This window comes from Scyliorhinus torazame, chromosome 12 (genome assembly GCF_047496885.1).
Source record: "Scyliorhinus torazame isolate Kashiwa2021f chromosome 12, sScyTor2.1, whole genome shotgun sequence".
Classification (NCBI taxonomy): domain Eukaryota; kingdom Metazoa; phylum Chordata; class Chondrichthyes; order Carcharhiniformes; family Scyliorhinidae; genus Scyliorhinus; species Scyliorhinus torazame.
The window spans coordinates 37942473-37957749 of NC_092718.1; the positions used below are offsets into that span (position 1 = coordinate 37942473).

Sequence of the window (15277 nt, forward strand, 5' to 3'; positions counted from 1 at the left end):
TTCCAAGGAATAAACGACCCATGGTATCAAGAAAAACGGCAAAAAGATCAGTTCTCCAGTGGGAGTTACCTCATGTGCGCCTTCCCCTTCCATTGCGCCACCAAAAATTCCGGCCACCGGACTGGCCACATGGCTGTAAAAACAAAAGTGCTGAAAAAACCCAGACCAGGCAGCAGCTGTGGAGAGAGAACCTGAGCCAGCGTTTCAAATCCACGATTAAGTTGAGTCCAAAACAAAAAAGAGTCATGTTGGATTTGAAACATTGGCTAGGTTTCTCTCTCCACAGATGCCGCCAGACCTACTGAGATTTTCCAGCACTTTTGTGCTTTCATTTCCGATTTCCAGCATTTGCAGGATTTTGCTTATATCTTGCCACATTGATGCTGTGGACCAGGCCAAAAACTGGGTATATGTGGTGAGTGAATTTTTAAATTCTTTTCACCATCTACAAAGCACAGGTCAGGTGTGATGCAATATATTCCACTTGCCTGGATGGGATTTCCAGCTGCACTCAACTCTGCAGCATCCAAGACAAAACAGCCCAATTGATTGAGACCCAGTCCATCACCTTAAACATTTGTTCCCTTCACCAATGGCACACTTTGACGGTTGGCTCTCTAAGTCATGTTGTTCTGATTTGGAAACTTATTGCTGGTCAAAATTGGGAATTCCCTACCTAACAGCACTGTAATTTACATGACATGGACTGCAATGGACCCAAAATGACTCGAACAAATTCTCAAGGGCAGTTTAAAAAAAAAAAAATTTAGTTTGCCCACTTCATTTTTTTCCCAGTTAAGGGGCAATTTAGCATGGCCAATCCTCCTACCTTTCACATCTTTGGGTTGTGGGGGTGAAACCCACGCAAACACTGGGAGAATGTGCAAACTCCACAGACAGTGACCCAGAGCCAGGATCGAACCTGGGACCTCGGCGCCATGAGGCAACAGGGCTAACCCGTTGCGCCACCGTGCTGCCCGTTCTCAAGGGCTGTTAGGGGTAGCTCATGAATGTCTTGGCAGTCACGGCTGCATTCCATAAACAAATATATATTTTTTAATGGGCATGTACCATGTGAGAAGGGGTATTGAGGTGAGATATTTTCACACTGCGGTTGCTGTTCTTTTTCTCTCTCCATTTCTCTCCCAACTTTTTCTGCTACTGCCTGCACAATAGCCACTCAAGTGAGAGCAGAGACTCTTTTTATTGATGCAGCCCACACTTCTTCCCTGTCGGTGAGATTTTGCTGTCTCCAGTTATATGCCACCTTGCCTTGTGCGAGAGAGGAGATGGAGTAGTGTGTCAGTGAGTTTGTGCCATCTGGTGGATGGTTAAATTGTGTATGAAAGCTGAGCTGTGGACATGAGGCTTGTGACAGTACTAAGTGTATGAGGGTGAGAAGAAGCTATGAATGGACGGTATGATTCTTGGTTATTAGAAACTTCATTGGTGAATGATGGACACAGAGCAGTTTTTGAGGCTAGTCGTGCAGAGAGTGGAATATGGCATTTGCAAAAACATTTTCTAGCATTGTGTGAGGGCCTTTAAATGTTTGATGGCATATCATCCAGATCTTTTGCAGCTCGACTCTAGCTTCAGCTGCCATAGCTATCTGGTCTCACTGCCTTCATAGTATAGTGTCTTGAGCTCCTGGTCCCCAGATTATCTTCTGAGACCCAATTTAGTGTCAGATAGACATGGAGCATGTTCTCAACCCCTTTTTCTCCCATAATTTGTTCCTCTTCCTACTCTAGCTCACTTTCACTAAGAATTCCAGAAGCTACTGCAGTCAGAATCCATCTCCCCTTTAAGAGGTGCTGGTTGGTTTTAAGGAGTGTTGGCTTTGTAACATGGGTCATCTGCTGAGATGCACAGCCATTCAACAGCACATTTAGTGCTGGCAGTGTATTACCAAACAGCAGATATTTGGAGTGCTGTTTGCACTGGAAGCATCGTGCCTGGAAGCATTGCATGCCACGATCCCTGTTCCTGTTTTCAGGAGCTGTCGAATAATGCTCCCCTATGCTCTTTATTTTGACTTCAGTGACTGGAAGTTGGGGAGTGGGAGTAAAAGCAGATGTACTGTGTGGGTGGCTACTTGGGTTCTAGTAGCCATTGTGGAGGTAGATTTAGTTTCAGTGAAGGCTGAGGTCAATAATCCAAATGTAAGTCCTTAGGTTTGAAACTTCTGGCTTTGAGATTTGAGCTGGCCTAGCAAGATACCTGGGGGTGGGATTCTTTTTTAAAACTTACCTATCTTCTCTGCTTCTACCCCTTCTCGAAGCACAATGCGGCAAGGTGGTTCAGATAAGTTGTCTAAGGATGAGATGATAATGGAACTGAAGACTGAGCTGGAACGATCACTAAGCAGCATCAGAACAAAACGTCATCAAGTGACTCAACTTCAGAATGAAACTAAAGAAAGTCAAAAACAAATAGCTGAGCTAAAGGAGCAGTTACAAAATATTGAAAGAATGGCAAGAAGTCATGAGGTCAGCTATAAGTTAATTATTTTAAATGTTATGTTTTATAAAGTAGTATTGAAAATAAATCCTTCACTTAATTTAGTTGACCTACTTGTAACACAATGAAAATGTAACACAATGGGAAAAATGTAATTGCTTCAATCCACTGACCATCAGCTAAGTGCATTGACACTTTTGTGACTAAATGTAAACGTTGAATAACATTTAAATTGTTTTTGCCATTAGTTCATAAAAGGGGTTAGATGGCCCCAATGTACTGATTCGTTTGTGAGCTCAGTTGTGGCAGGAGACTCCCTGGAGGACAATGGAAACATTTGAGATTCCTGAACGCAAGTGGTCAAATGTCCCCTCTGGCTCATGGAAGCCTCTGGCTTTTAACCTACCAAAATTGAGAAGGTTCATTAGGGGTCAAACCATTGAGAGATTTAATCGGAAACTTGCAGGGGCGAAGTAGAGGCATCGGAGCAAATGTGCAAACCTCTCAAAAGCTCATCTAACCAGAGTAGCACGGTGGCGCAGTGGGTTAGCTCTGCTGCCTCATGGCGCCGAGGTCCCAAGTTCGATCCCGGCTCTGGGTCAGTGTCTGTGTGGAGTTTGCACATTCTCCCCGTGTCTGCGTGGGTTTCGCCCCCACAACCCAAAGATGTGCAAAGTAGGTGGACTGGCCAAGCTAAATTGCCCCTTGGAAATAAATTAATTGGGTACTCTAAATTTATTTTTTAAAAAGCCCAATCCCTCAGTGCAACCTGCCCCACATGTGGCAGAGTCTGCAGATCACGCATTGGTCATCTTTGAACCTGTTGAACCAGAGTGGAAGCAAGACATCGTCAAACCTAAGGGACTATCTGAAAAGAGGCAGATGATTATACATACTTGGCATGTGCTGATTTCTTGTGACTACTTGAATTATTTATCTTTTTGCTCTTCAGCATTCTGTTATATGACTTCTTGAAACATTTATCTTTTTGCTTTCAGCATTATTGGGTAGTAAGATTTATTTTCTATAAATTTCAACCCAGAAGTGTTCACATATTTTTGGTCAGTTTTAGAGAAGCTCACTCTAACTCCATTCTTGTGCTTCTGTGCCATCAGCTGGCCTTTGTTGCTGTGACTTCAATTGGATGTACAACTTTATTGTGAAATGTTAATGTATTCAAAGTGCGATCTTTTTAATTTTCTATTTTCCAAGTCAAGCTACAAAATTGAATTTATTTCTGTGCATTCAGGTGAGAGCCAACACATTAGAAAAGCAGCTGGAAGCTGTAGGACCTTGCTCGTCTACCCCTGAAAAGGTTCTCCGAGAAGAAGTTGAGAAACTCCAACACAGGATGCAGGTTCTACTTAAAGAAATTGAGGTGAAAATTGAATTCCAGCTCAAAATGTAACGTCTATGGGTACACAACCAGATTATTGCAATTCTTGATTTAATCTGTACTTTAAAAGTAAAAGTTTCTGTTTTCTTGTTTAGGATAAACAGCAGCAGATTGAAAACCTAACTGATAGCGAGAAACAATTTAAAGAAGCAAACCAGGAGTTATACAATGAAATGCGTCAAATGATTCAAGACTTTGACCAGGATAAGCAAGAGGCCATTGACAGGTACAATGTAAAGCTATTAATTGAATGAAGTGTACATTTTTTAAAAAACTAATTTTATTACGAACTTGTATCAAATCCCCCCCCACCCCCCCCCCAAAAATAATCCTTCCCATACTCTCCAACGGATTCGAAACATACCGCAAGAGGCCATCGGCACAGAGCGACACCCGATGTGTGCTCTGTCCCTTCATTAGCCCCGGCACTCTTCCGACCCCTGAGAGCCATCGCCAATGGCTCTATGGCAGCGCAAACAGCAGCGGCGACAGCGGGCACCCCTGCAAGATGAAAGCATTTAATAGTTACTTCACACTGCTGCCTCACGGCGCCGCGGTCCCGGGTTCGATCCCAGCTCTGTGTCCCTGTCCATGTGGAGTTTGCACATTCTCCACGTGTTTGCATGGATTTCACCCCCACAACCGAAAGATGTGCAGGGTAGGTGGATTGGCCAGGCTAAATTGCCTCTTTATTGGAACAAATGAATTGGGTACTCTAAATTTTTTTTAAAAGAGGTAAAAAAAAATCAAAAAGTTTAATAGTGTACTTCAGATCAATTACAAAAGTAAATGAGGGACTTTGTGCATCAATCTAATGCATTAAAATTTTGCATTGATGTGAGTGCTAACAGAAAAAGCATGTTCTTGTATGCTTGTTTCTTTTATGTGATGCATCGCTTCAGATGTGAGCGAATTCACCAGCAACATCATGAAGATTCCAAATGTCGACTTCAGCATGATCTGCAGGAGCAGCACGAATTAGAGAAAGCTCAATTGACTGAGTTTTACAAACAGCAGATCACACAAGTAAAGTGAGTTTGTTATAGAATTGACTCTGTAAAGTCTTTGGGTGCAATTCTCCCATCGGCAGACTAAGTCCCGACGCCGGAGTGAAAACCGGAGTGTTTCACTCCGGCGTCGGAGACCGCTCCCAGCCCCCTATTCTCCCGCCCCCGGGGAGCTAGGAGTGGCATAGCGTCATTTACACGCGCCGGGCCTTGGCGACGTGTAAAAGTGGTGCCGTGTAAATGACGCGGCCAGCGCCGGGTACATGACGTCACCCACGCATGCGCGGGTTGGCCGGCGCCAACCTGCGCATGCGCGGTTGCCGTCCTCCCCGAGGCCGCCCTGCAAGAAGATGTCAGATGGATCTTGCGGGGCGGCGGAGGAAAGGAGGTCCTCCTTCAGAGAGGCCGGCCCGCCGATCGGTGGGCACCGATCGCGGGCCAGACCCATTTTGAGACCGCCCCCCAGTGTTCCCGCGCTGTTCCCGCCGGCAGCGACCAGGCATGGACGACGCCGGTGGGAAGCCGTCGTGTTGGGCAGGCCGCTCCATCCGGGCCGGAGAATCGCCGCTCGCCCGTTGCAAACAGCGAGCGGTGATTCTCCCAGTGGCCAGCCGTGATTCTCACCGCAACGGTTTACCTGGACACTGTGTTTCAGGAGGCAGTCACACCTGTCCGAGTAAGTAGTTTAAATCCTGCCAGTGGCCAGGGACAGCAGGGTGTGACTGCAAGTCAGGCAGGTAAAGGGAACCAGCAGTCAGGAACTCAGGAACCTCAGCCCTTGACCCTGTCCTACGGGTATGAGGCACTTGCTCCCTATGTGGATGGTGAACAGGGCTGCAGGAAGGATGAGTCAGCTGACCAAGGTACCATGGTTCAGCAGGCCATTCAAGGGGAGGTAGTAAATAAGCAAGTTGTAGGGGTTTCTATTATCAGGGGGATAGATAGTATCCTTTGTGAGCAGGATAAAGAGTCCCGCATGGTATGTTGCCTGCCCGGTGCTAGGGGACGGGGACGGGACATCTCTGACCGGCTTGAAAGGATACTGGAGAGGGAGAGGGAGGGGGAGGATCCAGTTGTTGTGGTCCATGTCGGTACCAACATAGGCAAGTCTAGAAAAGAGGACCTGTTTACAGATTATAAAGAGCTAGGATTCAAATTATTTTTTAAAAATCTCCGGATTACTGCCCGAGCCACGTGCAAATTGGCATAGGGAGGCAAGAATAAGGGAAGTTAACACGTGGCTGAAAGTGTGGTGTGGGAAAGAGGGGTTCCTTTTCATGGGACACTGGCGTCAGTTTTGGGACAGGGGGGATCTATACCGTTGGGATAGTCTCCACCTGAACCAAGCTGGGACCAGTGTTCTGGCGAAAAGAGTAAATAGGGTGGTCAATAGGACTTTAAACTAGAGATTGAGGGGGGAAGGGAAAGTCAGGGAACCAAGAGGTGAAGTAATCAGTGGGAAGCGTAGCTGCTTAGGAATACAAAAAAGCACGAAAAGACAGAACTCAGGAGAGGTTACGATAGTCCCCATTCCACAAAATATGACAGTGTATGGAAAGGCTCAGTAAACCAAGGTCCACCACACTAAGAAAACAAAAAGGGACGGTCAATAGAGAATTAAAGGTGCTGTATTTAAATGCGCGCAGTGTTGGGAACAAGGTAGATGAACTTGTGGCCCAGATTGTGACTGGCAGGTATGATGTGGTAGGCATCACAGAGACGTGGTTGCAGGGGATTCAGGACTGGCATTTAAACATCCAGGGATTCACAATCTATCGAAAAGACAGAGAGGTGGGCAGAGGGGGCGGGGTTGCCTTGTTAATTAGGAATGAAATTAAATCAATAGCACTAAGCGACAGGGTCAGATGATGTGGAGTCTGTGTGGGTAGAGTTGAGGAACCACAAAGGCAAAAAAAACAATAATGGGAGTTATGTACAGGCCTCCTAACTGGTCAGGACCAGGGGCACAAAATGCACCACAAAATAGAAAGTGCATGTCAGAAAGGCAAGGTCACAGTGATCATGGGGGACTTCAATATGCAGGTAGACTGGGTAAATAATGCTGCCAGTGGACCCTAGGAAAGGAAATTCATTGAATGTTTACAGGAGGGCTTTTTGGAACAGCTTGTGATGGAGCCCACGAGGGGACAGGCCATTCTGGACTTAGTGTTATGTAATGAGCCAGACTTGATTAAAGATCTTAAAGTAAGGGAACACTTAGGAGGCAGTGATCATAATATGGTAGAATTCAATCTCCAATTTGAAAGAAAGAAGGTAGAATCAGATGTAAAGGTGTTACAGTTAAGTAAAGGTAACTACAGGGGCATGAGGGAGGAACTGACGAAAATCGACTGGGAGCAGAGCCTAGTGGGAAAGACAGTAGAACAGCAATGGCAGGAGTTTCTGGGAGTAATTGAGGACACAGTACAGAGGTTCATCCCAAAGAAAAGGAAGGTTATCAGAGGGGGGATTAGGCAGCCATGGCTGACAAAGGAAGTTAGGGAATGCATCAAAGCAAAAGAGAAAGCCTATAATGTGGCAAAGAGTAGTGGGAAGCCAGAAGATTGGGAAGGCTACAAAAATAAACCGAGGATAACAAAGAGAAATAAGGAAAGAGAGGATCAATTATGAAGGTAGGCTAGCCAGTAACATTAGGAATGATAGTAAAAGTTTCTTTAAGTACATTAAAATCAAACGGGAGGCAAAAGTAGACATTGGGCCGCTCCAAAATGACGCTGGTAATCTAGTGATGGGAGACAAGGAAATAGCTGAGGAATTAAATAAGTACTTTGCGTCAGTCTTCACAGTAGAAGACATGAGTAATATCCCAACAATTCAGGAGAGTCAGGGGGCAGAGTTGAATATGGTAGCCATCACAAAGGAGAAAGTGCTAGAGAAACTTAAGAGTTCTAAAAATTGATAAATCTCCAGGCCCAGATGGGCTACATCCTAGAGTTCTAAAGGAGATAGCTGAAGAAATAGTGGAGGCGTTAGTTATGATCTTTCAAAAGTCACTGGAGTCAGGGAAAGTCCCAGAGGATTGGAAAATCGCTGTTGTAACCCCCCTGTTCAAGAAGGGAACAAGGAAAAAGATTGGAAAATTATAGGCCAATTAGCCTAACCTCGGTTGTTGGCAAGATTCTAGAATCCATTGTTAAGGATGAGATTTCTAAATTCTTGCAAGTGCAGGGTCGGATTAGGACAAGTCAGCATGGATTTAGTAAGGGGAGGTTGTGCCTGACAAACCTGTTAGAGTTCTTTGAAGAGATAACAAATAGGTTAGACCAAGGAGAGCCAATGGATGTTATCTATCTTGACTTCCAAAAGGCCTTTGATAAGGTGCCTCACGGGAGACTGCTGAGTAAAATAAGGGCCCATGGTATTCGAGGCAAGGTACTAACATGGATTGACGATTGGCTGTCGGGCAGAAGGCAGAGAGTTGGGATAAAAGGTTCTTTTTCGGAATGGCAAACGGTGACGAGTGGTGTCCCGCAGGGTTCAGTGTTGGGGCCACAGCTGTTCTCTTTATATATTAACGATCTAGATGACTGGACTGGGGGCATTCTGGCTAAGTTTGCCGATGATACAAAGATAGGTGAGGGGGCAGGTAGTATGGAGGAGGTGGGGAGGCTGCAGAAAGATTTAGACAGTTTAGGAGAGTGGTCCAAGAAATGGCTGATGAAATTCAACGTGGGCAAGTGCGAGGTCTTGCACTTTGGGAAAAAAGAATAGAGGCATTGACTATTTTCTAAACGGTGATAAAATTCATAATGCTGAAGTGCAAAGGGACTTGGGAGTCCTAGTCCAGGATTCTCTAAGGTAAACTTGCAGGTTGAGTTCGTAATTAAGAAAGCAAATGCAATGTTGGCATTTATCTCAAGAGGCTAGGAATATAAAAGCAGGGATGTAGTTCTGAAGCTTTATAAAGCATTAGTTAGGCCCCATTTAGGATACTGTGAGCAATTTTGGGCCCCACACCTCAGGAAGGACATACTGGCACTGGAGCGGGTCCAACAGAGATTCACACGGATGATCCCATGAATGGTAGGCCTAACATACGATGAACGTCTGAGGATCCTGGGATTATATTCATTGGAGTTTAGGAGGTTGAGGGGAGATCTAATAGAAACTTACAAGATAATGAATGGCTTAGATAGGGTGGACGTAGGGAAGTTGTTTGTATTAGCAGGGGAGACTAGGACCCGGGGGCACAGCCTTAGAATAAAAGGGAGTCACTTTAGAACAGAGATGAGGAGAAATTTCTTCAGCCAGAGAGTGGTGGGTCTGTGGAATTCATTGCCACAGAGGGCGGTGGAGGCCGGGACGTTGAGTGTCTTGAAGACACAAGTTGATAAATTCTTGATTTCTCGAGGAATTAAGGGCTATGGAGAGAGAGCGGGTAAATGGAGTTGAAATCAGCCATGATTGAATGGTGAAGTGGACTCGATGGGCCGAATGGCCTTACTTCCGCTCCTATGTCTTATGATTTGGTGGGGGGGGGGAGAGAATCGGGTGCCGTGGTGGGACTCGCGCGGCACCCCGGCGATTCTCACACCCGGCGTGGGGGGGGGGAGAATTCCGCCCTTTGTCTATATATCCATATTAGGACTTTGTCAAATGTTGTTACGTTTTACAAACCCAGGCCGGTACGTGGCTCAGTGGTTAGCACTGCAGCCTACGGTGCTGAGGACCCGGGTTCGAATCCCGGCCCTGGGTCACTGTCCGTGTGGAGTTGGCACATTCTGCCCTTCTGCGTAGGTTTCACCCCCACAACCCAAAGATATGTAGGTTCGGTCCTGGTCAAAGTCTTGTAACTCAGGGAGAAAAGCATTTAATGATCAAAAGACAAATGCACACACTGCCTCAATCTTGCCATTTTGGAACTCGCTGTTTGATGTGCACATGCAAAACCACCCAAATAGGAGTATTGAGATTGCCAGTGTCATTGCTTTTTTCATTTGCTATCACATAGACAAATAAGAAAAGTGGACAAGTAACATACATTCATACTGGCTCATTCTGATTTGTGTCAGAGCCATATAATACACCTAGAACTGGGTGTGGGTAGTTTGGTGATGAATGAAATTATACTGAATTTCCAAGAAGGCATGATGGAATTGTATTATTTTTCTGGACCAATATTTTCCCCTAAATCCTTTTTCATGCGTTAGTAATCACCTGGAGCAACTGAATCACGAGATGTCTGCAGTGCAGGAGTGCTACATTACCATTTGTAAAGAAAAGGACTCCTTGGAGAGCAATTTTAAAGAAGAAATATCTCTCAAGTTATCAACAGCTGAGCAGGAAGTTAGTACTTAATATGAAAAAATATTTATCATTCGTGTTCAGTGGATGTTTTCGATGTCATAATTTGGGGTGGGAGAACACAAGTTGCCTATTCATTTTGTATTATGTAATATTCCTCATCCTACTTTTACATTGTACAAGCCTCATACTAGCACCACTAGTTCTTAATTCCAGGCCATGTCCCACTGGCTGAATGGTGAATGTAAAATTGTCCAGGCTGATGGAAAGCAGCTTTGGTAGGAGATATTTTGTCAGGTCTTCTGGCTGATGATTCTAATGAGCCCCAGAACTTTTACATTTGAAATATATATATATTGCACAAAGCGGTATGCTTTGGAATAGTGTGACACAAGTCGGGTCTTGCACAATGCATAAACAGATTTCCTATTTGGTCAGTTGAGTATCTTAAATTATTTTTCTTCTACCGAGAATGTGAGTTGGAATGTGCTCAGAAAGGAGGGAAATTCCAAGTTCAGCATGTTTTCAAATCCCTGTTACTATTTCATAACATTGCTTTAGGTAGTGTTCCAATAATTGTTTTAAAATATTTTTATTGAACATTTTAAACTTTAAAAGCCCCCCCCCCCCCCCATCCACGTCTCTTCCTCCTCCCCCCCCCCCCATTCCCAAAAGCTGACAAGTGACCAGCTCTTTAAAATAAATAATAGACGGTTGCCATCTTATGTAGAACCTCACAATCGACTCCCTCAACGTGTATTTACCTTTCTCCAAATACAAAAATTCCCGGAGTGGCCCCAGGCGCACCAAGACTTCCACTCCAACAGACCGGCCCACGAGCAATCAGCGAGGCGAAGGCTAAAACAGCTGCCTCCACTCTCTCCAGCAGCTCTGACACCCCAAATATGGCCTGAAGGAGAACCGGCTCCAGCTCCCTACCCAAGATCTCATTGCGCTGAAGAAAGCGCCCCACAATTTTGCTAGCGGAGGGCATGCCTAGATCAAATGTACGTGATTCACTGGGCCACTCCAACACCCGCTTCTATACCCTAGAACGTCCAACTCATACTTGCCTCATTAAGTGTGCCCAAAGCACCATCTTCAATTGTATGAGCCCGAGCCTAGCGCGCGACGACTTGGCGTTCACCCTCTGTAAGGCCTCACACCGCACCCCTTCTTCCACTTCACCCCCTAGCTGCTGCTCCTCCCATTTTGCCTTAATCCCCTCCTACGAGGCTCAGTCCTCTGCCATCAGCCTCCCATAGATGCTTGAAGTTTTACCCTCCTCCAACTCATCGACAGTACCCTCTCCACCAACGACGTGGGCGGTGCAACCAAGAAACCCGAATAAAGCTTCCCCTCAAAATTCAGGGCTTGCAAGTCCTTGAACTCCTCTGACTGTGCGAGCCCTTACATCTCCACTAACTTCCCCCAAACTCGCAAACCGGTGTTCCAATACTGACCATAAACCAAAGAAAATCCAGTAGTTTAAATAGAATTACCAGAGTAGATATTTATTGTCGTTCATTACAATGCACTCCTTTCACCATTTAAAATCTGAGTTCAAATTCGACCCAGTTTGATGGGTTAGAAATCTTTATAGATCCTAAATTAGGGCAGCATGTAGGTGCAGCATTAGCACTGCTGCCTCACGGCGCCGAGGTCCCAGGTTCGATCCCAGCACTGGGTCACTGTCCGTGTGGAGTTTGCACATTCTCCCCGTGTCTGCATGGGTTTCACACCCACAATCCAAAGATGTGCAGGGTAGGTGGATTGGCCATGTTAAATTACCCCTTAATTGGAAAAAAAATTTAAAATAAAAAATTTTTAAATCCTAAATTAAGCAAATTTGGGGACGTACCAGAAAATCAAAATACTACGGATACTATAATTCTGAAATAAGCACAGAAGATACACCACAGATCTGGCAGCATTTATCACTACTTTCTCCTGGTTTATTAACTACAGCATCAATTGTCAATACTCATGTGGTAGTGTCTGCTGTGTGAAATATAAATGCCCCATTTGAGCAATAGGGCAGTGTTCCTTTTTAATTAATTGAGCAGGGTACCTGCAAAAAAGTTGGCTTGCTCTGTCTTGTCTTCTAACGTGCAGTGTCAGTAATTCAAAGCCAACACACCCTCATTGCATTAAAACATTTTTAATATTCAACAGCAGTAATGGACCTAGAGAAAAATGTAGAATTCTTGAGCTACGGCAGTCCTCTCATACAGTAAAAAACGTTAATGAGCTTTTAGACATTTTGGTAAGGCCCTTTTCCAATTTCAATTATATTGCCGCTTGTAGAAAAATTATATTTTCCCCTCATTATAAATATTTCAGCACTCTGGGTATAGTACTTTGAAGGTAAATTGTAATTTTTTTCAGATGAAAAGGGCATTTACAGAAGAAATGAAAGCGCGTTTGAGTAAGCTGCAGGCTGAGTTGGAAGAAAAACACAAATCTACGATGGTAGCTGTAAAGGACCAATGGATGATGGAAAATGAATCTGATATTGAGCTACAAATTGAGAGGCGTGTTGTACAGGCCAAAACACAGTGGCAAGAAGAACAGCAAAAGGTAATATAAAAGTGGTCAAAATGTAGTGCTCTGGGGCAGCACAGTGGCGCAGTGGTTACCACTGCTGCCTCACGGCACCAACGACTTTGGTTCGATCCCAGACCAACGTCACTGTCCTTGTGGAGTTTGCACATTCTCCTCATGTCTGCGTGGCTCTCACCCCCGCAATCCCAAGATATGCAGGGTAGGTGAATTGGCCCTGCTAAATTGTCCCTTAATTGGTTAAAAAAAAGAATTGGGTATTCTTCATCTATAAAAAAAAAATGTAGTGCTCCGTTGATACTTTGTCACCACCATCTTGGTAATAAAGAACTTGTAAATTTATTCTCAGCTTCATAAAAAAGTCGCCTGTGTGCTCCGATTTTATTAGTGAAGCAAAGGGTTACAAAGATTTTTAAATGCTTTTTGCATTTTATATCAATTTATATTCTGATAGATTTGTATATTGCTTTGTGTTCACAGTTTAGTTTTATCTAGAGGCGGCATAGTGGTGCAGTGGTTAGCACTGCTGCCTCACGGCGCCGAGGACCCGGGTTCAATCCAGGTCATTGTCCGTGTGAAATTTGCACATTCTCCCTGTGACTGCGTGGGTCTCACCCCCACAACCCAAAGATGTCCAGTGTCAGTGGATTGGCCACACTAAATTCCCCCATAATTGGACCAAAAATACCTGGGTACTCTAAATTTATTTTTTAAACTAGTTAGTTTTATCTAAACTAATTGTTCTATTTTATCACCGTGGGCAGCATGGTAGCACAAGTGGATAGCACTGTGGCTTCACAGCACCAGGGTCCCAGGTTCGATTCCCCGCTGGGACACTGTGCGGAGTCTGCACACTCTCCCCATGTCTGCGTAGGTTTCCTCCGGGTGCTCCGGTTTCCTCCCACAGTCCAAAGACGTGCAGGTTAGGTGGATTGGCCATGCTAAATTACCCTTCTTGGCCAAAAAAGGTTAGGAGGGGTTATTGGGTTACAGGGATAGGGTGGAAGTGAGGGCTTAAGTGGATTGGTGCAGACTCGATGGGCCAAATGGCCTCCTTCTGCACTATATGTTCTATCACTGTAGAAAATTACTCCAAAATACAATATATTTTATTCTTAATAAATCACAAAAACGTTGGTGCTACGATCGGTAAAATCTAGAGTGCTCCTGAATTACGATCTTGTGCTTCCTCTGAATCACTGGAATTATGTAAGTAATCCATTAAATGGGAGTTGAGGATGCCTGGGTTCCTGAAGGTAAAAAAAAGAACTTGTGCTGGATTCTCCATAGCCCGACACCAAATCGTGATCGGCGATCGGGCGGAGAATGGATTCCAATATCAGAATCTGGGCCGGCGCAGGTTTGATACCGGTCTGCCATGCTCCATCCACTCCAAACTGGCGTCATCACGCCGCGCACCGTTTCAACATCATTGGCCGGCCCACCCACGATGCTCCACCACCGATGGGCCAAGTTCCCGACGGCGTGTGCCATGTATGGCCCCGAGCGTGTAGGAGCCCCGCATGCGGGAACCTGGCCTGCCAGCTACTTAAAGTGTCCACTGCTACCTACTTGGCCAGGACCAGTGTCGCTGGCTGGGCGGGGGAACGTCTGCTAGGGGTGGTAGGGGGTGGGCTGTGGGGTCACAGTTGGCGGGTTGGGTTCGTGCACGGCCGGCGCCATGTTTTACAACACGACCGGTGCAAGTAGTCAGCCTGTGCATTTGCGGCCCAGGGCCCGGCCATTCTCCAGGTGTTTTTGGCATGATCCGCAGAAGTTTCACTCGTCCCCGATGCTAGCCCTTCACTGGTACCGGAATCGGTGAGGGTTTTGCGCCGATTTTTCGGTCGTGAAAGTCCACACATGCTCCGCTGGCACCAACACTTAGTCTCCCAAACTGAGAATCCAGCTTCTTGTGTTTGTATAGCACCATTCATGGTCTAGGGTTGGCAAAAGCTTTGTAGTTCAACTGTGTATCGTCATCACCATGTAGGGACATGTAGCAGCCAATTCAGGAACAGGCAGCTCCCACAAGCAATATTGTAATAATGACCTAATCATTTTTTTTGTGATGATTGGGAAAACTGTATTGGTCAGGGCACTGGAAGAACCTTGCTACTCTGTAGCATTGGATCTTTTACATGCACTAGAGAGGGAAAACTGTGGTTCACAGATTTGATTACATTTGAAGTACAATGTTGGACACTGTTTACATATCTATCAACTAGATGTTGAGTAAATGATATTTTAATTTCAAGCATTGTCATTATTTGTTTATATTTTACTTTGTTAGCTTAAAGACCAAGCAATATGTGCAATTGAGACAGAATGGCAACTTCGTCTCCATAAGACTGTGGAAGCAATCAAGCAAAATACTTCATCAAAGATAGACCAAATTTGTCAAACCGAGCAGTTCTCTGGCACAGAAGTTCATAAGTATGAAGAATTAGAAGCTCAGCTTTCCAGTTTAAAAATTACATTGGAGCACCAAGCTAAGGAAAAAATAATGGCAGTTGGAGAGGCCTCGAAACAACTTGAACTAGAGCTGCAAAAAAAGCATGACAATGTTGCCAAACTGGTAAGA

The 15277-nt window shown here is 45.1% G+C and overlaps 1 protein-coding gene across 2 annotated transcripts in view; it reads left to right on the forward strand.

The window, feature by feature from the left end:
• Positions 1–15277, forward strand: part of cep152 (centrosomal protein 152) — a 112905-nt gene that overhangs the window by 56682 nt on the left and 40946 nt on the right. For both annotated transcript variants that reach the window (XM_072470697.1, XM_072470698.1), the window contains 7 exons: positions 2285–2492; positions 3713–3841; positions 3955–4085; positions 4762–4890; positions 10038–10173; positions 12520–12711; positions 14987–15271. In XM_072470697.1, coding sequence (XP_072326798.1) covers positions 2285–2492; positions 3713–3841; positions 3955–4085; positions 4762–4890; positions 10038–10173; positions 12520–12711; positions 14987–15271 — 1210 coding nt within the window. The remainder of the gene's footprint in view (positions 1–2284; positions 2493–3712; positions 3842–3954; positions 4086–4761; positions 4891–10037; positions 10174–12519; positions 12712–14986; positions 15272–15277) is intronic.